Source organism: Arabidopsis lyrata (genome assembly GCF_000004255.2).
Source record: "Arabidopsis lyrata subsp. lyrata unplaced genomic scaffold ARALYscaffold_3, whole genome shotgun sequence".
Classification (NCBI taxonomy): domain Eukaryota; kingdom Viridiplantae; phylum Streptophyta; class Magnoliopsida; order Brassicales; family Brassicaceae; genus Arabidopsis; species Arabidopsis lyrata.
The window spans coordinates 24,000,345-24,026,620 of record NW_003302553.1 but is presented as its reverse complement, the minus strand read 5'-3'; the positions used below and the strand labels follow the sequence as shown (position 1 = coordinate 24,026,620).

At 36.7% G+C, this 26,276-nt stretch overlaps 7 protein-coding genes across 7 annotated transcripts; 3 read left to right on the top strand and 4 right to left on the bottom strand.

Moving 5' to 3' along the window:
• Positions 1-396: 396 nt before the first annotated feature.
• Positions 397-2,292, bottom strand: LOC9322368 (tetraspanin-19). Its single transcript, XM_021032042.1, is given in 7 exon segments — positions 397-623; positions 625-807; positions 903-1,007; positions 1,100-1,180; positions 1,371-1,470; positions 1,943-2,168; positions 2,204-2,292. Coding segments are annotated over 6 exon segments (684 nt in total). The 5' UTR covers positions 2,110-2,168; positions 2,204-2,292; the 3' UTR covers positions 397-575.
• Positions 2,293-2,360: 68 nt separating this feature from the next.
• On the top strand, positions 2,361-4,057 carry LOC9322367. The gene is made up of 4 exons (XM_002886255.2): positions 2,361-2,630; positions 2,759-2,941; positions 3,148-3,369; positions 3,453-4,057. The coding sequence occupies exons 1-4, from the start codon at positions 2,463-2,465 to the stop codon at positions 3,780-3,782; spliced, it is 903 nt and encodes a 300-aa protein (XP_002886301.1). The 5' UTR covers positions 2,361-2,462; the 3' UTR covers positions 3,783-4,057.
• Positions 4,058-9,416: 5,359 nt separating this feature from the next.
• LOC9320285 (pentatricopeptide repeat-containing protein At2g20710, mitochondrial) lies at positions 9,417-17,107 on the top strand. Its single transcript, XM_021033912.1, has 3 exons — positions 9,417-10,619; positions 10,694-10,925; positions 15,998-17,107. Exons 1-3 carry the CDS (start codon positions 10,350-10,352, stop codon positions 16,930-16,932), a joined length of 1,437 nt encoding a protein of 478 aa, XP_020889571.1. The 5' UTR covers positions 9,417-10,349; the 3' UTR covers positions 16,933-17,107.
• LOC9322365 (pentatricopeptide repeat-containing protein At2g20710, mitochondrial) lies at positions 17,094-18,997 on the bottom strand. The gene is made up of 2 exons (XM_002884172.2): positions 18,561-18,997; positions 17,094-18,422 (listed from the first exon to the last, which is right to left on the bottom strand). The coding sequence occupies exons 1-2, from the start codon at positions 18,834-18,836 to the stop codon at positions 17,223-17,225; spliced, it is 1,476 nt and encodes a 491-aa protein (XP_002884218.1). The 5' UTR covers positions 18,837-18,997; the 3' UTR covers positions 17,094-17,222.
• A 140-nt stretch (positions 18,998-19,137) lies between these two features.
• On the top strand, positions 19,138-20,022 carry LOC9320284 (GPI-anchored protein LLG2). The gene is made up of 3 exons (XM_002886252.2): positions 19,138-19,278; positions 19,416-19,472; positions 19,564-20,022. The coding sequence occupies exons 1-3, from the start codon at positions 19,209-19,211 to the stop codon at positions 19,926-19,928; spliced, it is 492 nt and encodes a 163-aa protein (XP_002886298.1). The 5' UTR covers positions 19,138-19,208; the 3' UTR covers positions 19,929-20,022.
• Positions 20,023-20,089: 67 nt separating this feature from the next.
• Positions 20,090-21,723, bottom strand: LOC9320283 (riboflavin synthase). Its single transcript, XM_002884171.2, has 2 exons — positions 20,823-21,723; positions 20,090-20,353 (listed from the first exon to the last, which is right to left on the bottom strand). Exons 1-2 carry the CDS (start codon positions 21,618-21,620, stop codon positions 20,342-20,344), a joined length of 810 nt encoding a protein of 269 aa, XP_002884217.2. The 5' UTR covers positions 21,621-21,723; the 3' UTR covers positions 20,090-20,341.
• A 12-nt stretch (positions 21,724-21,735) lies between these two features.
• Positions 21,736-24,425, bottom strand: LOC9320282 (mannan endo-1,4-beta-mannosidase 2). Its single transcript, XM_021033914.1, has 5 exons — positions 23,593-24,425; positions 23,003-23,200; positions 22,661-22,783; positions 22,336-22,547; positions 21,736-22,249 (listed from the first exon to the last, which is right to left on the bottom strand). The coding sequence occupies exons 1-5, from the start codon at positions 23,950-23,952 to the stop codon at positions 21,844-21,846; spliced, it is 1,299 nt and encodes a 432-aa protein (XP_020889573.1). The 5' UTR covers positions 23,953-24,425; the 3' UTR covers positions 21,736-21,843.
• Positions 24,426-26,276: the final 1,851 nt, after the last annotated feature.

Below are 26,276 nucleotides of genomic sequence, written 5' to 3'. Positions count from 1 at the left end.
TAATTCATGAAAATTACAATTAAAGTCACATGAGATGAGATGATGAGTGAGTATCAATAAAAACAGTGCATATAGGAATCTTACAGTTCACTAATCACATCACATTCTCAATTAATTCCTTCCTTCACATATTTTCTTACACAATAAGAGACTTTATCCAATCTTTTCCCATGTGCCCCATAAGCCAATACGAATACCATTGGTCTTCAATTATTTTATTTGCTTAATTTAACAACGAGTAGCTCCATAAGAATTCTTAACAACGATGATCAGTGATTGCTCTATAGTTGGTTAATAATTAAATTGTATTCGAGTTTTGAGATTTTTGATATGTAAATAAGACAAATTCCGATCCGACCAAGATATGACTAGCCTGCAGGATATAAATCTTGGTTAGATCAGCAAAAGAGTGGAGAGAGATTTACATTCATCACATAATGTTTTAAATGTAAGAACATCCCAATACGTATATGTGTATTCAAGATTTCCAAGAGATAATAGTGAAAGAAAGAGATGCAACAAGAAGCCAAAGTAAATGCACACATCGAAATAGCAGACTCTTTCCCATTTTTCTTCTACGAGCTTCTTGGTTTGCACCTCTCACCGGTTCGCCCTTTCATTAATCCTAACTGTCCAAGCTCCCGGTTTGGCTCCATACATGGGTTCTCCAACAACATATGGAGGCAGCTGACGACCATCCTGCAGGAGTGCAACTGTGCTTACATTGTATTCATCGTCACTGTCGTAATGACGGTAAGGGTGAGGTCCAAGAGCTTTGAGCAACATGGCTAATAAAACTGATAGACCCTGCCAATAAACAAAGAGAACGCTGTGAAACATTGAAACCAAACAATTTAGAAGCATCTTAAAGTAGAGATTTTTGTTGCTATCAATTAAGATACCTGGACACAGACAATAGAGAGACCTATCCACTTGCAAATCTTGAAGTTTGACTCGATGAACTTAGAGAACTGGTGGAAAGCACCACTTGGATCCTCTGGAAAGTCCTGGTGAAAGCTTCTAAAAGATTAGGATCATGGGCGTGACAATAGAGAGCCTCCCAAGATTTTTCAAAAGAAAAGATATATAGAAACTATACCTTTTTCCAGTCACGGTTTAGAAAGATATCAGCAACCACACCGCCTTCAACCATAACTAGCAAGACAATGAATCCCATATACTGAACCCAGTCGATGTGCCAATAAACAGATGCATTATTCACATAGAAAAGAAACACAAGAATGAATTCAGGAAGGAACAATAAAACTACCAAAGAAAAACAGGCTAACGTAGATCGGTAGATGATGCTACAATCCGTCAATATATAGAGTTGCAGGAACAACTTATAAAAAAAAAGAAAAGAAGTTTACCAAGTAAAGGCAACATCCATTCACAGTTTCAGCAGCTATGTGCCCGGCGCAAGTGACAACACAGAGAATGGCCCCGAGACCGAGAAATGAATAAATGAACCTGAAGCTCATAAGAAGATTGGTTCAGCAATTTTCATCAGCAATGGCAAACTTCATAACAATTAACAACAATAATAACTTCCCCCTCACACAGATACAAGATATGTCACTCCCTTCCAGTGCCATCTTACAAGAATCCTGAAGCTATCTCTTCCATAGCCTAACAACTTCTAGACACCTCAAGCTTACAGAATTTACGATCTTTCTACGAAAACAAAGATAGCTCCTCCCCAACAAGATGTGACACTCATTTGCAGTGCCATCAAATCTTACAAGAATCCTAAAACTCTCTCTTCCATAGCCTAACAGCTTCTAGCTTCCACACACCTCAAGCTAACAGAATCTATGATCTTGTCCCTGCCTATTTTGTTCAGTACCATTCTCAAACCACTCATAGATTCTAAACAAAGATACAAACGCCCAAATAGCCAGAAAGTGATCAAACACATAAAAAGATGGAAACTTTGACATACCATGGAACAGGGTGATCAGAATCAGCAAAGGGAAGATTTCCCATTTGTTCTTGCCATTGCCTAATCAGCCAAACAGCGTAGAGAATCATAGCAATCCCAACCATCCCAATTAGAGAATTCACAAGCTTTAACATGGACTGTAAACAACTTCTCACGATCCTCACCATCTTTAATCACCCAAAAACCCTAGACGAAGAGACCAGACACAACCAACAACAAATCAAATTCTCTTCGTCGGTTGGGTCTAGGAGGAAGAGAAATCGAAAAAGAAATGATCTTTTTTGTGAATCCTGTCAGCTCCAGATGTTTTCTCCTTTCTTATGAAAAAAGATTATCTTTTTTTTTCCTTTTTTGAGCTAAGAAGATATCTATTGACAAAAAAAAAAAACACACTTGATGCCAAAAAAAGAAAAAACAATTCTTTTGGATTACCACAAGAATTGAATTGAATTGGTCTCTCCATGGTAACTTGAAAGTTGAAGTGGCTTGGCTCTATGAGACTCTCTGGTCAGAGACGGCGATGATTCTAGGCCGATGGGTTTCCTTCAGTTGCGTCAACACGCCGGTTACTAAGGTTTCCGACCGACGAAGACATTCGGAGTTTCGTGGTCTCTCCTCTACTACCACTTGTCGTCCTTCTCTCAGATGCTCTTGTCTCAAAAGCAAATCCACACAAGAAACTACTCAGGTACGTCTCCTTCCTTTCATTGAGTCATTACATGAGATGTCTTCGTTTCAGATTAGGATAAAGTTTCCTTTTTTATAATTAGTTTTGATTTTGATGGTAATTCTAAGTCCAAGTCCGGTGCTTTATAGATTGAGAAGTTGGGGAATGAAGATGGGTTCTCGGTTTTGGCATCAGAGATTCCATGGGAAGATAATAACATATGGAGCACATTTGCTCTTTACATGTTCTCTCTGCATATTCCTCTCAGTTTTGGGGGTTTATCCATTGTTGCCAACATACTCCACCGGCAGGTTCTTGATCCTCAGACCCAAGTGAGTCTCCTTTCCTTTTGTTCGAGAAGACTGTTCAATATCTTGTTGAATTGTACACTTTAGAGATGAGCAAAGGGCAGTTTAGTTTTCTACCTATGTGAGATGCATTTGGTTGCTTGTTAAGAGTGGTGAAACCCAGTCTCTGTCATTTTGATTCTGCAGTTGATTTTTCTTGTTGAAATTCATGCTGTGGTTACAATTTACAGGTGCTATCACTTGTGGTTCTCCAAATGGTAGAACTTTCAGGGACAGTCTTGCTGCTGAGGACCACAGCGAAGCCTCAGTGCAAATCAATCAACTTTCTAAAGGGTAATAATGAATCAAGGGAAGAAAGAAACTGGGTGGTTGGCTCAGCATTGGGTTTGGGATGTCTTGTGGGCTTTATCTTCGTCACGTCGCTTGTAGCTGATCAACTCTTTGGCTCTAAGGTCTCCCCAATTGCCTCCTGATCTAGTACACCATTCTCTCCTACGATGATTAACATAGCAGAAACAATGCTGTTTGATCTCAGGCTGTACATGAATCAGAATTGGAGAAGATATTGGTGAGCGGGGAAGTGGCGAGAAGCGGGTGTTTTGCTCTCTACTGCGTAGTAGCTCCCATCCTTGAGGAGATAGTGTACAGACGCTTTCTACTGACCTCCTTAGCGTCGAGAATGGAATGGTGGAAGGCACTAGTGATCAGCTCAGGAGTATTTGCAGCAGCTCACTTCTCAGGTCAGGATTTTGTGCAGCTGTTTGGGATAGGGTGCGTTATCGGTTCATGTTACATCTGGTCAGGGAACTTGGCCTCGTCAGTGCTCGTCCACTCATTGTACAATGCCTTAACACTCCTCTCTTAGCCACGTTCAGATGACAAGGAAAACTTTCCCACCAGGGTTCAAGGCACGGCCACTGGCAGGTTTACATAGGGGAATTGCCAGCCTCGTGGGATTAGTCCTTGGGCCTAGGAAGCCTTTGGGAGACCCGCGGTTATTCAAAAAAAAAAAAAATCTCTTCTTTGTTTAAAGACAAGACAACGTATAAACTATAAACCACTACACTTGTTCCAAGCATTGTTAAAGATGATGATGATTCAAGATCAAATTCTTAAATTTTGGAAGCCGTCCTTCACCTTCACATCCTCTCGAGCTTTCCTTTCTTTAGCCCTTCTCAGAAACCCATCAAACGAAATTCTTTTATGCATCTCCTCCATAAGCTCAGGTCGACCTCTCACAAAATTCTTATCACCGAATTCCCACAGGCCACAGCCCAACAGACCCCTTAATTTCTGTAAAGCCCTAACAACAACAAAAAAAGAAGACGCATAAATTACATATAGCAAACCAACAAACACTCGTGGTGAGCTATAAAAATTGATATTTAGTTTTTTTTTTTGGGTTTATCAATTTATCAATTCTCAGTTTGGTTACGGCTTGTTTTATCGGGTTTACGATTTATTTTCTTTTATAAAAATGAAAATGTTTAGAAAACCATATGCAATTTCATTCGGTTTCAGTTATTTTTCTTTTATTCCATGATTTTTCAAAATGAAAATAACATTTTTTTTTTTTTGAATTATATCATCTTTGATTTTAATCTATGAAGTGAATCTAGTTTAACATATTTGTATAACCTAAATGTTAAACATAATATTATTATGAACTATATCATCTTTCAAAGAGTTTTATTTTTTCTTCTCCAACATGTATTAATATAAGTTTCTAAATAAATATCATTAGATTGAGAAAATTTATATATGTAGCTTATATCACAATTCACAAGGAAGAGGAAATCAATATTGGAAAAAATATTAGAACGCTAACCAAACAAGTGATATTATAATTAAAAAAAAAAAAGTAGAAACCCAAAAAACCAAACTGTTTTATGGTTTTAAACTGAACCGAACCAAAGTAAATTATTAATAATTATAACCGAACGGGTATTTGGAAGAAACCGAAACCAGACTGAATTACCTAATTACTGGTCGGGTTTTTTTGGGTAAAAGTTTTTTTTGCACACCCCTAAAAAATTTCACTTTTTTTTTGTCATCATAAGTTATACTTAAGGGTGTCAAAATGGATATATATCTAATATTTTAAGAGTTTGGATTGAATTTTTAACCCATACTAGATTTTAACGCGCGGAACACCGCGGGATGATTTAATTTTAAAGTTAGTATAAAAATATTTTGTAAATTGTATCTCCTTATAACATATTTATTTATATTATAGTTTACAATTGTTATTAAGTAACGGTATACCACAAGTCCACGAAACAATTATTAATAAACTGAGGATTTAACCCGTATTAAAACGGTATATAAATATTGATTCAAATTCGTCCGCCATATAAATCTTTTCCGAAATATAACACGTTCCGTAATTTCTTAACCCGTTCCATGATTTGTTTTTATTTTAAAATTTAATAATTATTTATTATATATAAAAGTTTATAAATCATATCATTCTCTAAGACATTTATATTTTAATAAACTGAAGATTTAATATGTATTAAAACGGCATGTTAATGATATTTTAAAATTTTAAAATATTTTTATTAAGTAACATTATACCACGGGACAGTTTTTGGTTTTATACAATCTTTTCTAAATGAGACTGATTTAATATGTCTAATATTGGTGGTATTAAAAAAACAAAAGGATTTAATCCGTATTGAAACGACAGATTAATGATATTTAATCTTTTTATTATTGTTGATTCAAAAACCCGTCCCGCCAAAAAACTCATTTATTTTATTATTGTTGATCTTATTTATGATATGATTCTGAATCATTGTCTAAATATTTTAATCGATATAGAACGTTGAACACACATTTTGGTCAATTGGATAATATATGTCCGTTTTTTAAATTTCGAATCACAGTATATGCAGAAAAAAATTTAATTTTTTTTACTTTATGTATTATACAATGATGATTCAAAACAGTTAAAAACAAATCAAACAAATCTTCTAAATATCTAAATGATTAAATATGGAATATCCGCTGTATAAGTTGGGTTAAATATAACCCGACCCAACAATTTTTTTTGTTAAGGAATTTAAAAAACGGGTCGGATATCCGATTAACCCAGAAGCATTTTTATCCATCCGTCACCAAAGTGGCAAAGTGTTGCGAAAATACTAGTATAGATAAATAAAAGAATTGTGTTCAAAGCATAATGTATGGGAGGAGAAACCGAGAAAGTGAATTGTGTTTTGAAGAAAGTATTGAAAAACTTTTAACAAAAAAAAAAAATGGTTGATAAGAGCTATTATCTGATAACTCATTTACGTCGATACCAATAGATTTTTGCACATTACAGCAATAAACAAAGAAATTAAACCAACGACTACGTCAGTGCTCGTCCACTCCTTGTATATATAATGCCTTGAGTCCTTGACACTTCTCCTTACGCTATTCTTTAGCAACGACGTAACTGAGAAGGATAATGGTTCCAACGAATCTTTCTTTGTTAAGACAAGACAGCGAATAAACAGTGTGTAAAACCATAGCTGATCTGTTACTTCAAAGCTTTAGAGAAAGAGTCTTTATGAAAGAGAAAGTGTGTTGACTAAAACAACAAAACAGAAGGTAAGAAGAGTTTAATTAACAAGAAAAAGGTTATGCTTTATTCCAATTTCCAAGTATGTCACGGGTTAGTTTATTCAAGAGTTCTGACATGTAATATCCAAAATCAAGACTTGTTAATGGGTGGGATAAGGTAGCACCAACCAGTAAGGTGGTCCACTTCGTGTTGAGAATTACAAAGCTGGCAATTTTCATCGCAAACATCCAACGGTCCTTCTTTTACCACGTGTACAAAACCCATTCTGGATCCACGCATAAGATGATTCATTTAACTGGCAAAAACCATTTATTTTGTTCAGAGGTTCCGGACCAAAGTCCGTAATCCCCCAGACCCGAAACCACATTTTGTAATATTAGTTTTGTCCCAAGCATCAGTCGAACCGGCGACCTCTAAGATTCGCTTAGGATTTTTACCGGTTGAGCTAATGCCACTTAGTTATTTTGTTCAAATTTTCAACATAGAAAAAAAAAAATAGATGTTTATTTTAATAAAAGCAATGGCAAAATTAGAAAAAGAATTTTAGGAAGCATAAAACAGCAGAGATAGCTTAGCTTAGGTGTAATGATCCAATTAGTCTATTAATAACATTTCACAGCTATTTATATTTATATAAATCCCTTGTATATTACATAGAGAGAGAGACGAGGACACAAACAAAACTTATAACACATCTCTCACCTCCGAGAGAAGAGAGGAGAATCCAAGAAAGAAAGAAAGAAAGAAGAAGATGGGAGCATTTGAGGATCAGGTGAAGATGAGGGCGTTGGAGCTGAAACATCTCTTCAAGAAAGGCATCAAAGTTGTCGGCAAATCTTGTAAGAAGGGTTGGTCCAAAGTCAAGAACCTTCGTCGTTAGGATTCTTCATTCTTGGCCTTCTTCCATTACATCTCCCAAATTATCTCTCTCTTTGTCTTTGTTTTATTTTTTAAAACTCTCATATTAAGTTTTGTCTTCCTACTTTTATGGGTTTCATCTCTAAGTCTTTCTTAATTGTTGGTTTCTTCATTCTTTTCTCCTCCTTGGATTTGTTGGAGGATGTCAACACATCTTCTTTAATATGGATATGAGATCTACTAACTAATTATGATGCAAGAATTTACAGATTCTTTTTATCAATCATTTTGAAGAAAAGAAGAATTTATTGGAGAATACTAAAAACTAATCTTTCAAATTTCAGCTTTAATTTAAAGATAAGAGCCTGCATGAACCCCAGCTTTTTCCTTTTTCCTTTTTTTCTTTGCATTTAACAGGAACCCCAGATTTTTTAATTTGAACAAAAGGGAAAAAAAGCAAAAAGAATAATGAAAAGCTTGTGGTTTTTTTTTTTAATGACTGTTTAATAAAAGTTGAGTAACTCACCAAAAAAAAAAAAAAAAAAGTTTTAAGAGTTTTAATGGGCCGGTATATGGGCCTTTTCCAATTTGAAATTCGGTTGAGCTTTGATGGGCCGATATATGGGCCCTTCCCAACGCATAACGCAAAAAGTTGCAATATAAAACGATGCTAGGGTTTCAGAGGAAAGAAGATAAAAACTCCTCTTGGTGGCGGTGAGAAAAAGATTCAGGGCTCATGATCGATCTTCTATGAACGAGAGAAGCCAGTGAGCGATTCAGTTTTCATTATTACCATCAAAAGCTTCGTACTTTTGTTTTAATTGATCGAATTCAATTCATTGAATTAAGTAAAGTTGTGATTTTTATCTTCTTCTCTTTGTGCTTTGCAAAGTCATAACCTTTGTGAACTGGGTTTAGATAAAGAGCCAGTGATGATTGAAAAAGATTGTCTACATTGTTTGATTTGCCTCTGAAATGAATTCTTTAATTAGTCTGAGGCTCTTTGCGTTTTGTTTTTCCTGACTCTCTCTTTAAGGCCTATGATGATTCAAATTTTTTGCCTACATTGTCTGATAAACTAATGATATAACTTTTTACAAAATGTAATTTCTGAGGCCTTTAGTGTTGTCTTCTTAAAGAATTGTTTTTGGATATTGATGATGAGAGGCTGGTGATGATGTTTCATATCTTTGCCTACATTGCCTGATCAAAGTTATTTTTAGCTTTGAACAAGTGAGTGAATGATAAACTGCTGAAGCCTCATGAGTTTGCTATTGTTATTTGCCTAGTAGGAGGCTGGTGTTGTTGTAGTGTTAGAGATTTTATATGCTCCTCCATGACATCTATGAACCTTGTTAAAATCTTACCAACTTAGTCATTTCATAGTCATTTTCTTGATATCTGAATAACAACAACAAGCAGCAATATGTCTCATCATGGTAAATGGTTTAGAAAGAATTTTTGCTTGTGGAAAGACAGATTTGGTTTCGACCACATCTAGGAACTCACATTCTTTGTTCTTGATTTGGTAATACTTCATCTCTATAGCTTAACAGGAAGAAGGATCACAACTGAGAAGTCATGTCTTGGCCTCATCTCTCTACTGGAATTTAATTGTGGATGTGTCATGTTTCAATTTTACTTGTATTGTTGTATTTTGGCCTTAACACCTTATCAAGGGGGAAACTTTCTTGTAATTAGAGGAGATAACACAAATATATTTGTTATGATTTTTGAATAATGATTGTATGCAATTTTATTGTTTACTTCTCCCTATCAATTTACTTCGAACTTTATCTGCTTTTCCCACTATTTCACTAATTTCTCATGTTCAAAAACACAATGACTTGAACGAACTTACATGTGAAGGTGAAGCTTGAGGGAATCTGTTAAGAGTAGCCCAAGTTCTCTAAGCCCAATAATCTTCAGATCAAGGCCCAATCTAATGAGTGTAATCCAACGTGACTCGGAACGTCCTTGCTACTTGCTGCGTCTCGACTTTTCTAGAGACTAGAGAGTAATGAATGAGTGGATGTGTCCATTTGTCATTTGTAAAATTGTCCTTGGAGGCCAAGCTAAACTTTATTCTCTTAACAAGTAGGAAAATAGATTTTAGCTTGGCCTCCAAGGGGCAATTTCACAAATGACAAATGGAAACGAAGAGTCAAAGTTGGTGGTTTATCATCAACTTTGTAATCTTTCGTTGACAAGTGTGTATCTTTTGTTGAGTGTTCTGTTATAAAAAGCCGTGTTCAGGTTGTGATCTTGGTAGAGAGAGTGAGCGATCTTTGAGGAGCTCTCGATGATTCTGTATTCTTGAGATAGTAAAACTGGCGTTTTACCTCTCTTCTTAGTCCTTTGTCTTTCTCTGCTTCTTGTCCCATTCTTGTTCTTGCAGAGTAACACGATCATCATCTACCAAGTTTTTCGATTGTGTCAGTTGTGTGTTTTGTTGGTTTTCTGTCACATTGATCAGTCTGAGGCTCATTATTTTGTGTAGTTTTTCATTTTTGATCTTTCTGCATAAAGAAAGGGCCTATGATGATTCAAATTTGCCAACATCGTTTGAGAAACCAATGATAACGTACTTTTTTACAATAATGTATTTCTGAGGCCTAATTTGTTTTTTTTTTTCTTAGAAAATCATATTTGTATTTGAAAAGACTTTGTGTTATGAACTTTGCTTACAATATTTCCATTTTTTCTTTCCGCTAAAACACCATTTCATTAAGTTATCGGACGAAGAGAGCCAATCCGAAACCGATACTTATAATATTTCCATTGTACATAATCTATTAAGACTGCTAAGTGGTAAGTAAAAATTTTTTTTTTTTTTTTTTTTTTTTTTTGTAGTGGGAGATTCAAACCGGAATTCTCTAATACGAATCCGGTTAAGGCAATTTATTTTATGAAAGTAAAATTAAGTGTCGTCGTAAAGTGGACTGAACGCAGACAGAGAAGCGAAAACCTAGGCTTTTGTTTTGTCTTGGTTCTGGCTTGAGCATGAAGCATCTTCTCCGGCAACCATTCAGTACTTTCTTCTGGAAACTTCCTTGCAGACGTTCCTTCGTTCATTTCCCTAAAACCATTCCTTCACCGGAGCTCATTGATGACACTCTCAAGCGTCGGATCGAGCGAGTCCAAGATTCGACGGTCTCCATCACTCCGTTGCTCCGAGAATGGTGCCAAATCGGAAATCAAACGGCTCTTTCAGAACTCAGAAGCATCATCACCTCTCTTCACAGATCCAATCGCTTCTTCCACGCTCTCCAGGTTAGGGGTTTCAAAAAACAAGCAAAATTTGGACTTTTACAATTTTGTTAATTTTAGGTTTTTGGTGTTGTTAGGTATCGGATTGGATGATTGAACAAAAAGCTTACAAGCTGAGTTCGATGGATTTTGAGCGACGGCTTTACTTGACTGCAAAAGTTTGTGGTGTGGAAGAAGCGGCTAAGTTCTTCGAGACTGTTCCTGTAGAAAAGAGGGATCTTTATTTGTACAATGCTCTCTTGAGCTGCTGCAAAACACACAGCTCTGTGGCCATAGCTGAGACTACTTTTGAGAAGAAGAGAGAGCTTGGTTTTGTGAGAAAACGTCTGCAAAGTCCCTTTTTGTCAAAACAAAACCTCATATCTCCCCGTAAAAAACAGAATTTCTTTTTCAATTTTTTTATTACATTGTTACCCCAGCCAAAACACAAAAATAATAGAGAAAACCTAGATTTAACCCAGTTTCTTTTCCCCACCCATAACTATTCGGATCTAACCTGAAATTGATTTCTCTTTCTCTACTTTGAAATCGTTCTCTTCGACTTTTCCTCATGAACGTTTATCAGCTTCAATTCTCTTAAATTCAAAAGAGAAGTTACGATTTCTCCATCTTTAATTGGTAAAACTATGTAGAATTCAAGATTTTGACTGTGAAAAATTGTTGATTTCTCTTGATAATGGTTAAGACAAGGTGGTCAAAAAAGAGGAAGAGAGGAGAAGAGGGTTCGGGAAACCCTAATGTTGAGGAGAAAGATGGATAAAGTTTGCGGAACCCTCCAGATTCGAACAATGTTGACGAGGAGGTAGAAATAGAAAAAGATAGAGATAAATAGTTATCTCCAGTTGCTGAGAATAATGAAGAAGAAGGGAATGAAGACGATGAAGAAGAAGGGAATGAAGTAGAAGAGAAAGAAGATGAAGAGAGTGAAGACGAAGAGAATGAAGATGAAGGAGAGAGTAGCCGAACCTTGCGTGATTCCATTGAAGAGAGATCCGAAGAGATATCAAACGAAAATCGCGTGGAGATGGTAAGTAGTTGGGTTCGAAATGTGAATTTTGGATTTTAAGTAATAATGGTTGAATAATACATTTGTGATTTCTGAGTAATACTGGTAGAATTGAGAAATAATATTTTGACATCTGGGTAACACTAGTAGAACTAGAGAATACTATTGTGATGCCTAGGTAAAACTCATAATACTACGGTATAACAAACATTTAGTAATACTGAGTAATACTATTGTATAATTGTGTTCAATTGCATGAGTCTGCTGACCCACTAGCTGGTCTTTCAGACCCACCAGCTGGTCCTTAGGATCCACTTGCCAAGGATGATAATGGTGGTTTATGTGCGATAGGCAAGGAAGAACCAACTCGGAAAGAAGTCCAACCCAATTAGATTTGGCTTCTTGTGTTTGGTATGGATATTGTAAGTTTATGCATACTTTCTAGGGGTCGATTAGGTTTTTAAATGGATAGCAAATGGATTTTAGCAACTAAATCATAGTGAATTATAGTTTTGAACCCGAAACCATTCAAGTTGAGTTCTTCTCGCGATAGTAGAACTGGTCAAACTGGGTAGAAATGAATCTGAAACTATTGAAACATATATATATATATATATATATAGTATGACTAGTTACACTAGTATGACCCAAATATATGTAGTATGACTAGTTACACTAGTATTACCCAGATTCATGTAGTATGACTAGTTAAACTAGTATTACCCAGATATATGTAGTATGACTAGTTACACTAGTATTACTACAAATGTAGTAGAACTAGTAAAACCAGTATTACTGACAGAGTTTTTGTACTGTTTTGGCAGGATACAATGAGGGAGAACGTGTTCATATATTTCAAATGCCAAGGTCGCATGTATAGCTTGATGATGAAGACATCATGGGAGAAGATAACTCTCTCCATGTTAGAAGCTTACTCAAAATCGAATGTTCGAAATGACTGGAGAAGATGCTACGTCCGTAGAGCCATTTGGGAGAAAATTTCGACTTTTTAATTTATTCCACATGGTCTTCTACTTCTTATCTAGCATTGTTATTGGGCACACACAGATTGGAGAAGATGCTACGTCCATGGAGTCATATTTTCTGAGAGCATTGTATGATATGAACTATTTTGGGTTGTAATGTTTCTAATCTGTGTTCATTGTTTACATCCCACATGAAATTGATAGTATCATGGTAGCTGGAGGTGAAGAAGAATATACCTTCTTTATTATATCTTTGTCTTATAGTTGTTGTTTAGATTTGTATAATTGGTAATACTAGGTAAAACTATGTTGGTTTTGTTTTTTATTTTATTTATACTACTGGTATTACTAGGTAAAACTATGTGCACCGTCAAATTTACACATGTGCGAGTCAAATTTACACATGTGCGCCGTCAAATTTGGGGGAAAACCTAAAAAAATGGGATCAAATTCTCAGGGGCTCTCCAGTCTAATCGGATCATCAATTATCCGAACTCACACTTAAGACAACTAATAGAACTTGGTATAACTATATTGTTTTTGTAACTTAGAAATTTGGCATAACTACGTCAGTTTGTTAAACTTAGTACAACTTGGTTAATATAGTTATTTGAAATTTTTGTATAACTAGGTACAACTTGGTACGTAGTTGTTCTACCCAGATTTTGTTCTCTCTCATCCTTTTTCTCTTTCTATAGTAGAGAATAAAAAAATTGAAAATTTTCAAAATTTTAAAACCGTAAAAAACGTGGGTCAAACTGCTCTCGGTCAAACTACGCCGTCATAAATTGCAAGTGGGCGCCGCAAAGCAAGTACATCTGCCAGGTGGCACTGCAAAAATGAACATAGTTATTCCTAGTTTTCAAGTTGTACTCGCATATACACAGTTGTACTTTTTGAGATGTTTTGAATAATTAGTTATACTTGGATTGAAACTAAATTTTTTTAGTTATACCCATGATTTTAGTTATTTGAGGTACATTTCTTATGTTTTCATGCAAAAATATCTGTCAAAACGTTATTTTTGTGTGTTTTGCAATGCAATGGGGATAACAATAACAAAGTCATCTTAAAAGTATAAGGTCTTTCTTATACAAAAATAAGTTTAATGGAAACTATCTTATAAATTTTGTTAAACTAATGTTATTTAAGAAGATTTGTTAAATTATTGGTTAAATTTCTAAAGTGCATATGAAGATTTTATAAATGGTCTAACTAATTTATTAAACAATTTGTACAAAAATGAGTTTAATGGAAACTATCCTATAAATTTTGTTTAACTAATGTTATTTAAGAAGATTTATTAAACATTGGTTAAATTTCTAAAGTGCATATGAAGATTTTATAATTTATCTAACTAATTTATTAAATTACATATAAAGATTTGTTAAATTGGTCGTAGTTGTACCATTAAGAAACCAAGTTTTACCAAGTTATACAAATATAGAGTATCAAACATTAAATACAGACACAAATACACAAATACGGACTGATATGGAATGTTATGATTGGTCGGAACAGTCAATTTTCATTGTTCAAAATAATAGCTTCTTATTGGTCAAATTATTTTTGTTATTTATTATTAAATTTGATTTTAGAAGGGTAAAATGGAGTTTTTGTATTTCATTAAGAGTAGGAGAGTATGTGAGATTTTTGGAGAGTAAATAGATTGATAAGTGAGGAGTAAGGAGCTCCTCAGATTTGGACCCAAAAAAATGGGAGAATTTCAATTTTAGGACACGTGGGCCCCATCTTATCCACGTGTGCGCCGTTTTTTTCCACCAGTGCGCAGCTTTTTTTAAATATAGTTGTACCCTAGTTATTGGTTGTACAAAAAGTGAACTTAAAAGTATAAGGATTATGTTGTATGGAGTCTATTAAAACAATCCGATATGATATAATTTTTTTTTCTCGCTTAATTTATTTATATCATTTATAAGAGTTCATTATTACTTAATAGTCAGTGTAATATTTAATGTTGGAAAAAATAAATTTGAAATTCAAATTCCTTCATAAGTTATACCAGTTTTACTAGTATTACCAAATCTCGTTATTAGTACTATTTTTTATACTAGTTTTACCCATTTGCCATAGAAAAAAAACATAGTATTACATCATAAAAAACTAGTGTTACATAGTTGTCTAAGTCGAAATTGTTTTACAAATCATAAAGTGCAGATAAAATCAAATATTATGATTGCCAAATAACAACCACAAACAAAACAAAACATAATCTCTACTCTCCACAGTTGCTCGGACAATTCTGGTGGAGTGATGACCTCCACATACAAAACATATCTACGGACTACGGTTATTTTCACCTAAAACTAAATAGACACCAACATCCTCATCATCACAAATGTAAATCTCTTCCTCTGGTCCCAACACCACTGCATTGTACCTCATTTGCAATTTAACCTTACTTTTATCTAACACTAGCTTCGTGCATATCCTACCTTCTAACATGGAGAGAGTTATCTTCTCCCCTGATGTCTTCATCATCAAGCTATACATGCGACTTTCGCATTTAAAATATATGATCACGTTCTCCCTCATTGTATCCTGCCAAAACAATACAAAAACTCTGCGAGTTATACTAGTTGTACTACAATTCTGGGTAATACTAGTAAAACTAGTAATACTACATATATTTGGATAATACTAGTGTAACTAGTAATACAACATATATCTGGGTAATACTAGTGTAACTAGTAATACTACATGTATATTGGTAATACTAGTGTAACTAGTCATACTACATACATCTGGGTAATACTAAGTGTAACTAGTAATACTACATATATATTTTTCAATAGATTCAGGTTCAGTTCTACCAAGTTCTACCAGTTGTACTTTCGCGTCAAGAACTCAAATCGAATGGTTTCGGGTTCTAAACTACAATTCACTATGATTCAGTTGCTGCAATCCATTTCTTACCCATTTACAGACATATTCGACCCAGAAACTATGCATAAACTTCCAATGTGCATACCAAACAATTAGCTAAATCCAATTGGATTCAATCTCCTTAATTGTAAATGGTTTTGATTCAATTTCAAGCTCAAAGGAGCTCGAGAAACATACATGTCCTTTCTATCTCGACCCAGCTCGCCGGAGGAGAGGATACGGCAACAATGGCGACTGCAAATCGAATCTGTGGCAACAATGGCGGAAGAGGAGCACGACGAGAGCGAGAGCTCGTTTTTTTTTTTTTTTTTTCCAATTTTCGTTTTTTTTTAAATTTTAGTAATTAATTAATTATTCTGAAAATGAAGGAAGGGTATAATGGGCAACACACATTTCATTAATAGAGAAGGGGATATGTAGACAAATAAAGGATATAAGAGGTTAGTTGCTTTCAAAAAGGGACTTGAGAAACATTTTCTCTGGTTTTGTTGATAACAATCCTCAACTCTATAGCATTATGCTCTGTCTCTACCATCAGGCTGAAGATCACGACATGGTGGTGAAGCTTCTTGGTGAGATGGACGAGAAAAAGATGCAACCCCAAGGACTGTCTTTTGACAAGCTTTTAACTTCTTACTCAATGGCATCTGATTTAGATGTACAAGGAATGGAGAAGTTTTTGAGCAAGTGGGAGGTGATGATTCAGGAAAAATGGACCACATTCTACTTTCCAGGATTGGTCTACCTACGAGCAGGGTTTAGGGAAAAGGGTTTAGCTTTGCTTCGTAGGTCAGAGCCATCTGTTGGTGACCGCGCTAGAGAAATCATCTATGGATGTCTCATGACTGCTTATTGTAGCGAGAATCTAACAGAGGATGTGTACCGTCTCTGGAACTTGGCTAAGGACTATGGGATATCCTTTGACAGTTCCAAATGTTCTGATATCGTCAAGGCGTTTATGAAGAAGGGTGATCTCGATGAGGTTATGGAAGAGTGGGATGAGTGTCCCAATATTGATCTGATGGATTTTGGTCTCCAACATAGATGCATGAAGGAGGAGGCTGAGAAGATTGTGGATATGTTTGGGAAGAAGGAGAGCAAATGGGAGAGTTTGGCACTCAAGGTTAATAATTTGGTGGAGGATGAAGATGATAAAGAAGAGGAGAGGAGGAAAAGAGTGGCAGAGGCTATGGAGGGGAGGCTGCATGACCGCTGGAACCCAAAGAGCAGCATGGCTCTGTCCGCTTATGCATGTGTGCAATATGTGGAGGGTCGGAGAGACATGGAGAGTACAGCTGATATTCTGAGACTCCTGAACAAGCGAGAGCAAGTGTTGCATGCAATGGACAAAGACCGATTGAGCCTGAAGATGGTGGAGGCAATGAGAGGAGGAGGATACGTTGGTGGAGATGATTAACATATCGATCACAATATTTGTAACTCTGTTTGTTATCTAGTTTAGCATTAATCTATTAGGCGTTTCTGAGCAAACACATCAATGATAGCTACACATTGGTTTCCTGGTTGGTGGAGAAGACTAACGTATAAAATCAATTTGTAACTCTGATTGCTATATAGTTAACATTAATCTATTATTAGTTAACTCATTCTTAAGACAAGTTTAAACCCAAAAAATGCTAGTAGGTGAAACGAAATTGCATTTATCCAAATGGTCTCAAGACTTCATTGTTTGGAATGTGTCACTGTCTAGATTCTTACTTCTCCTTCCTCAATGTATCGACCTTTTCCCATTGCATCGACTATCTTCCAACTCAGTCCAGCTCCGTTCATATCGTATAGTAGCTGATCGTATGAAATGTGTCCTCGCTCGCTTAACAGTCTCAAAATCTTTCTCAAACTCTCCATGTCTCTTCGACCCTCCAGATAGTCCACACAGCTCATCAATACAACCTGGTGTGGTCTCCACCCTGGCTTGCTCACATCTATTGCTCTCTTCCATTTCTCCACCGCCTTCTCCATTTCACCCGCCATCTTGTACCCGAGAGCTAAACGCTCCCATGTGCTTGTATCCTCCACTCTCCACTTCTGGACCAACATATTTACTACTTCCTCTGCCTTCTCCATCATCCCCTTCTTGCAGTAACCCGTTATTAACAAGTGTGGAATCCGGATATCGAAAAGGGAGTGTCCAGCTTCCCACTCTTCCATAATCTTCTCAACCTCCTCGATGTCATCCATCTTCAAGAGTGCACTGATCACGCTTATGTATCCAGTGTTGTAGAACCCGTCCAGCTCCTTGTACAAGCTCCAGAGACGGTACACCTCTTCTTTCTTACCTGCAGCTCCATAGAATGACATGAGAACCTCATAGGCATGCTTTCTTTTCCGAGGATTCACCATCTGCTCTGATTTACGCAGCATCTCTATCGCCTTTTCAGTTAATCCAGCCTTTATGTAGCCATTCGCTGTATCAGCGTAAGTGCGCCAGTCCAAATGAAGTCCTGTGTCTGCCTCACAACGCATCAGAAACTTCTCCATCCCCTCTACATCAGATACAGCCGAATAAGCATGGAGCCGCGTGTTCACCGTGAAGATGTCGGGCTTCACAGTCCCATCCTCCATTTCGCGCAGCAACTTCTCTACCATTGTGTATTTCCCAGTCCGGACGTAGAGATTCAGCATCACATTGTAGGGAAGACAACCTTTGAGGAAGCCAAGCTCTTTCATCTCCTGAAACACTTGCTCAGCTTTATGCAACACCTTCTTGCTCGCATAGCAGTTCAAGAGAGCCCCATAGAGATGGTAGTTCCTCCTCTCCATAGGAATCGTTTCGAAAAACTTCTCTGCTTCTCCCAAACCACCAACTTTAGCAATCAAATCAAGCCGAATCGCAACATCTCCTTCAGTGATCTCATGAACTCTATGCTCACTCATCCAATCTGATATCTAACATCATAAACATAACAAGAAGAACAAAAAAGATACCATTTTTAAGATTTGGATTCGTATCATCACAGAGTAACAACAAAAAAAGATGAACTTTTTGTGAAACTAAGCGACAGAGGAATCCAGAAAATGAGAGACCTGAAGGGCGTGAGAGAAACGGCTGAACTTGCGAAGCATCTTGATGATGCCATGGAGCTCTGAAGTCTTCACCAGATGCCCTTGATCAAGCCATCCATCCAACACTCTGATAATCGAAGCAGAGGGATCTCCAGCTCTCGCGACTCGACGCTGCAGAGTGTCGTAAGGGTCCAACGGCGAGGGTGTGGTCTTGCCGGAGTGAAAAAGGAAGCTCCTCCTGAGAATGTAATTTGGCTTTGGACGAACAAGACGAAGAAGAAGAAGAAGATGCTTCATACTTTGAAGATGATACAGATTTCAAACACAGAACCTAAGGTTTAGGGTTTAACATTTGCAATTTTGGAGAAGAAAAAAATCAAAACTTTGGACAGAAGAATTCAACTTGTGTTTACTGAATTTAGTTCTATCGACACGTCGTCGTTTAGGCTTTAGTATGGTTTGGTTCAATGTCAATTTCTCAAAACCTACCCCATATTAATGATAGTTTTGTAATTAAATGATGCAATGATTTATTTATTTTCTTACATTTCCGAAATTGTCTCTCCTCCTATAACTTTCATTTTACTAAAAAAGAAACAGAAATACCCAAAAAAGATGAAGTAATGGAAAAAGAAAAGAGAAGAGAAGAGAAGAAGAAACAGAGAAACAATGGAGATTTCTCCTTACTGTCTGCTTTCTCTTCTTCCCATTTTCCTCCTCTCTGGTTTCTCCCTCTCATGTATATATTTCCTCAATTTCTTTGCATTCTTTTTTTAATTATTTATAAATGATTTGTTTTATTTTCTTTCTATTTTCATGTTCATCATATGGGAGGATAAAAATTGTTAAAAAAGTTTTATGGATTTGAATGTGCAGATGATGAATTTGATGGTCACGCAGCCACAAGCAGAGCTCTTCTTCAGACAAGGACAAGTAAAGATCATCCTTCCTAATTGATGATTTACCAAATCTTGATTCTAATCCCAAGTATGGATCTTCTGTTTTCCTTGTTTTATTGAAACAGCGTGCAAAGAAGATTTCGCAAACAAGAACTACACAATCATAACAAGCAGATGTAAAGGACCAAATTATCCGGCAAATGTGTGTTGCTCCGCCTTCAAGGACTTTGCTTGCCCTTTTGCAGAAGTTCTTAACGACGAAAAGAACGATTGTGCCTCCACAATGTTCAGCTACATCAACCTTTACGGTCGTTATCCTCCTGGAATCTTTGCCAACATGTGTAAAGAAGGCAAAGAAGGTCTTGACTGCACTAATGTCACCCAGTCTGCATCTGCAACTTCTGATTCTAACCCCCGAGCCTCCGCAACTGCATCTCTCGCGGTTCTTTCTACCTTCCTCGTTCTCTGTCTTTTGTTCTTGTCTCCGTGAAGTCTTAATAACACATCTCAGAACATGTTTTATGGATAAAGAACACATTATATATGCCTCTTGGTGTTATGTCTTAAACTCCTTTTCTTTTAAACTTCTCTTGTTTTTTCCATTTAATCATCGAAACACTCAAAAAGATATACATATGAAGGCCTAACAAGAAGCAAAACAGAATCTATGTTTAAAAAGGGCAATGCCATATTACACAATTTGATTCTTGGGTTTATTACACGAATGATTTGATCATCATTACTCGATAAGGTTCATCTACTTTTCTCACCGCGCCTAAATGCGTGGACTGTTCACTAGCACCACTACGAAGAAACAGAGGTTAGAATACATCTTACATAGAACCCGAGGCCAAAAGGTCAAGCTCCGCTCACCAAAAGCTCCCAATCCCAAGTCCCATCTAATCATTTCTTTTCCTGCAACCCATAAAACAGAACTTCTTAGTTCAACAACTACAAGATGCTCTTCAGATCTCCAAACAATACCACATGCAATGCCCCCCAATTGAATTGCACAACACAGGGAACAAGCTTCCCCAACAATTTAGCAGAGCAAAGTGATTAGGGAACAATGAATACACATATCCCCCACAACAAGAACAAAACTAAAAGTTTGTCAGACAAAGATAGTGGAGCCAAGTGACTAGAGACTAGGACTATCACGTAAATCGATGTACTATAAATCTACTAATGATGATTCCTTGTAAAAGGAGAGCTCAGATCGAAACATTCTGAAAATATTGCGGTAAACCATAGTTCTAAACAAGTTTAAGCTCAGTATATTGATGCCAACTTAGAAGATCGTTCGATTGCAATCAACACCATTCATTATTCTCCTCCACATCAATCCTACCAAAAAGACTTAAACTTTAAGTTTTCTAGTTACCTCTGCCCTGTTCAAGGAGAAGCCACCACTGGTGAGAAGCCTCTCAACATATTTCCCCATGATATCAACCTCAAGATTCACTTTCTGCCCAATACTCTTAGTAGGAATCACCACTTTCTGCTGCGTATAAGCAACCATCATGAAATTGAAACAACTCTCTTCATCAAAGACATCAACAACCGTCAAGCTAGTCCCATCAACAGCCACAAATCCTTTAGGCACAATGTATTTCAACAAACCCTTGTCAGCTTTCACCTTCACCCACAAAGAATCACCCTCTACCTCCATTGATTCAATCACTCCCGTCCCATCCACGTGTCCCTGAACCACGTGTCCACCCATCCGGCTCACTGGCTGCAACGCACGCTCCAGATTCACCGGAGATCCTTTCTTTAGCTCCTCCAACGATGTTTTTCGCAGCGTCTCTGGTGCTAACCCCACTGTGAACTCCTCTTCGTTGAACTCCGTCACCGTTAAACAAGTCCCGTTCACCGCAATGCTGTCACCGAGCTTCACGTCCTCCAAAACCACTCTCGCTCCGATTTTGAGGTCGAATCCTCCGTGATCGGCCATTCCCAAGTTCTTGACTTCGCCCATTTCCTCCACGATTCCAGTAAACACGGATCGGATGCTGAGATTTTGCCTCCGGTGATGTCTTCCACATGATGTCTTGAGAGAAAGCTTCGATGAGTTAGAGACGCAATCAAATCTGAGATTAGTCACTGATTCACCAGTTCTCGATTGAGGAAGACAAACTTTGGGGATGAGGTTGATACAGTGAGTACGAGCGGCCATCATTTCTCAAGAACCAAACTTTTAGCCTCGCAATTTCTCAAGATCCAAACTTTAGAGATTTAGGTTGTGAACAGATAAACGGGGCAAAATTGAAATAAATAAGAAGTTAGAGGACCAATTTGAAAATCAGGTACTACTGACTTTTACTACATAAATAAACGTTTTGAGACAAAATTTAGAGCTTAAGGAGCCCCTGAGAATTTGTTCCAACAAAAACTGTATTCTCTCATGGTCTATGGGAACACATTTCTATGGACTTCTTGTCAAGAAGATGGCGTCCAGTGACTCGACTCAATCTGCAAGACTGTTCAATCATCAATCTCTGAATGGAATCTTGTTCCCACGGGACAATCCCGAAGTCATCGTTGAAACCTTCCATGCCTTCTATCAGAAACTGCCATACCAGTGTTCCTGCACCAGACCGCTTCCGCTTGGCTGATTTGTAAATAACATCAAAGATGGTTCTGTAGAACCGATCCCGCTGCGATGGATCATAGTCCTTGTTCAGATTCGAGAGTCCAAACTCGGTGAACAGAACAGGCTTCTTCAGTTCCTTGTCCCCATCTTCAATGTGAGATAGCATCCATTTCACCACAAACTTGAGTTTTTCTTCAAACCCCTGATCGTGAAACCTGCCAAAGTTTCCAAATTTGTGTTTATAAACAAGAACCCCACGCAGCAATCAAATTTGTTCACACAGTTCTTAACAGAGGCTTACCAGTGGTCGGGGTAGATATGAACTGATGCAAAATCGATGTTTGGCGAATCAGAGTTTCGAACAAAATCTGATCCAAGCTCAGAGGCCCACCGTTCCGGGTTAACTGTCAGCCGTTTAGGGTTATTGGGACCGTAGAACCCTTCCAAGCCTACGGTTAGAAGATGCTTGTTGTCAATTGATTTAATGAACGCTGTCATTTCGTTAATCCAGTCCTTTAAATCCACATACCAGAACAAGAAACCACCAGAGTAACATTACTAATTTTCAACAATTACTAATGATCCAATGTTGGACAAGGAAACCACAAAACTGAAGGAGAACTCACTTGTAGAGTATCCCCAGAGACATCAGACATGCAGCGAGGCTCGTTTATCAACTCCCATGCAAAAATTGTTGGGTCGTTTCTGTACTCAATCCCGGTTAAAGAGTTTTTGCGGGTCAGCAGCACCTGGCAAATGGAAAATGAGAGTGATTCCAAGCTTAACATCAATTACACAACCATACAAAAGCTATTGCATGGAAACTTCTCCAAGTCTATGGGTCAAGCGAGAGTAAATTGATCGTAGCATCTCTTATATTTCTGGATTCAGTATCTAATTCAACTATGATGATATAGACTAACACATCCATGTTCACATAGAAAAGAGATAAGATTAGAAAAACATACCGTCAGATAATTCTTGAAGTATCTGCGGATAGATGGGTCAAAAAAGAAGGAATCATTGGAGGAGCTGAGGCCTACACCTTCCTGCCATGCCCAATTGACGTACTGAGTCTTCCCTCCATAAGCTTGCAAGTTATTCACTAAGCTAAGAAGCAACCTAACACCATGTGTTTTTGCCTCTGCGATTACATGATCCAAGGCCTGACCATGTTAATATAAACTTTGTTAAGAGAGAGAAGAGAGATCAGTTTAGCATGAGACAGAACACCTAAAGTGGCTAACGATAAACATTGTCCAAGCTTCAGACTCAGAACAGGACAAGTAAACATCAAACTGAATGTACAAGAATGTGTAAATACTGAAACCATTAGCCTTGAAGTATGCATTGCAAACGAATTACAGATACAAGAAGAAGTAAGTAAATGCAGATTCTTCCCATTCCAAGCTATAAGAAACATTGAATTGCTCATGAAAAGAGATATAATTGGATGCTGCATTGCCCTAGTCTATATCTTATCATCTTCGTTGACATTTCTGATTAAAATAAGTTGAAGGAAGACTAAAAATGTCGGCAAAAAAGACAAAAAAGATACCTTGAAGACTCGTTCATCGAATCTACCAGGAGAGATCTGAAGAGCATTGTAGCCTCCATCATTAAAAGCCCATGTTCTACAAACAGTGAGACCCATTTTAGCTCCAGCTTCAAGCATAGCACCGACACGGTGTCTGCTATGATCATTCACAGCATGGTCCATGAACCAATAAGAGTTCCAACCATTCACATACAAAGCCTTACCATCGACCACAAACTGTGTCCCATTCCGTTTCACGAATCCTAACTCGCCCTCCCTTTTGAAATCGAACAACAAATCACCAAACGAGAGATAGATAAAAGCCACACATGTAAGAAAACCTAGGATTGGTATCACTGGCCCGTTCCCTGTAGGAGCCATGCCTCTTGTTCCTCTTAATAGCTTCTGATATTTCAGAATCGCTTGTAATCTCGCCAGTTTCTTCGGATTCCTCACCAATTTATCCAAACCTCACCTAGATGGGTAATAAAAATTGCACCTTTTGAGAGAAAATGCAATCAAAGTTTCAACTTTTATTGACACCCAAAAAGATCAAAATGTGTCCACGTTTCGGAGAATGTGAAGAAAATCTCAGAAAAATCGAAACTTTTTAATGAAAGATTATCCCTTTATGGTTTAAGCCCCAAAAACGTGAACTTGATGAATGCCCACATAATAGATCTCTCTCTATCGCTCAGTGTGAGGATGATGAACGAGGAAGAAGGAAGAAGAAGGTAGCAAGTAAGAATCAGATTTCACGCAGTTTGATGTGTGTGTGGACAACTATACGTTAATTTCGGAGGGGCTTTTACGGTAACACGTTGGTATCCTTAACCCACCAGATCTGCCACACGATTGACATATACATTTCTCATTCGGTATTTAATCCAATTTATTGAAAAAAAATACTGAATTCCAATTTAGGGCCGGACTCGTTTAAACGCTTGCGGGAGTTTGCGGAAGCGGGCGGTTGCAGTTTTAAGCGTTACCAAGCGTTTTGAACGACTGGTTTAGCGTTTGAAAATGGATGCGTTTGCGGAAGTTTTATGACTGGTAAACCAGCGGGTGCGGTAGCAGTTAAATAAAAAAATGACAAAAAAATAAAAAATATTACAAAAAAAGAAATAAAAATACCAATATATTATTATGACAATATTAGAAAATTTGAACATGCTTAATAATTAAAACCATAAATAAAGTATTAAATAGTTATTCAAAAATAAAGAAATTTTGTAATAAGATAGTATTTTATACTGGGTTAACACCAAAAATTACATCAACTAATGGGACAAACTATAAATAACGTTGAATTCAATCAAAAAGCAAGTGATTTTCTATTCGAGAAAATAAATCGAAACATATATTCAATCAAAAAGCAAAGCAACACATAATGAAAAGAAAAACACGATGTCAAGAAAAATATTCAAAGAGTTACACATGAGGTGATGAATGAATAAAAGGATATATGATACTTACGTTTGGTTCTTGATTTTTATCAGTTTGGGTGGAAGACATTGAGAAAATAAGGTTTTAGAATATTGATTAGGGTTTATGATGAGAACGTGATACAAAGATGAAAGATACATACAGGATTAATATATTTTATAATAATTATAAGTAAACGTTTGGTTTTTTTTTTTTTTTTTTTAAATCCAACCGCTACCGCCCGCAACCGCAAAAGCTTGTGGGAATGAGCTTTTGAAATTCAGCGATTTCGAGCGGTTTGAAGCGGTATGGAGCGGTTTCTATGATTGGTACTAATCGCTAACAACCGCAACCGACTGCTAGCAACCGCTAGGAGGGTGCTAGCGGGAGAACCAATCAAGCCCTTAAAGTCCATTTGACTCTGTCTTCCCCATCGGAGTTTGACTCCACTAAGTCACGTTATCCCGTATAGTAGAGATTGGTTATGGATCGGACTTTGTCAATCTAAAGATGTAAAAAAAAAATATATATACTATAGAAGAGTGAAGCAATGATAAAAATCAAAATTGTTGTGAAAAACATATTCTAGTAGTTATTTATTCCAAACAAAATAACTAAGTGATAATTATACTAATCTCTTTTTTGGTTAATAATTTTTTTTGTTATGACTATATGCAATGTTCCAAGTCAGAATAATAGAGGATTGAATATAAACTTAAAGATTTTGTAGAAAGACAATATTGCTATTGGAAGCGGGTAATTTAGGAAGGGGATATGTATTGAAAGCGTATATATATACACTAAATTTTAACATGCGGTATATTGCGGGACGATTTGTTTTTAAAATTAGTAATTTTTAAATTTAATGGTTAAATTAAAATTATTAAGAAGTGTGGTGGTCCTTCGGGAAGGAGTCTGTTCTCTAACATTTTAATGTTTTTTTTTATCTAAACTGGCCGAATAAGCCGATAGAATATATACATATATATATATAAAGAGTGTGGGAGCATACATGAGGGGAAATTGGCGTTTTTCAATCCGAACAAATTTCAAAGTGTGTTTATATATCTCAAATTCTCAACAAATATACAGTGCCTTTTTCTATCTCAAAGCCAAAATAAGTCAAAATTACTACCTAACATATTAAATTTGAACGTAAAACTACATTGACTTAAACAAAATTAGTCAACAATTTGTTTTATTCACTTAAACGACATGATGGCAACGAGGAATAACGTCGTTTTGGGCATTTGAGTCCATAAACTTAACACGGTGACAAC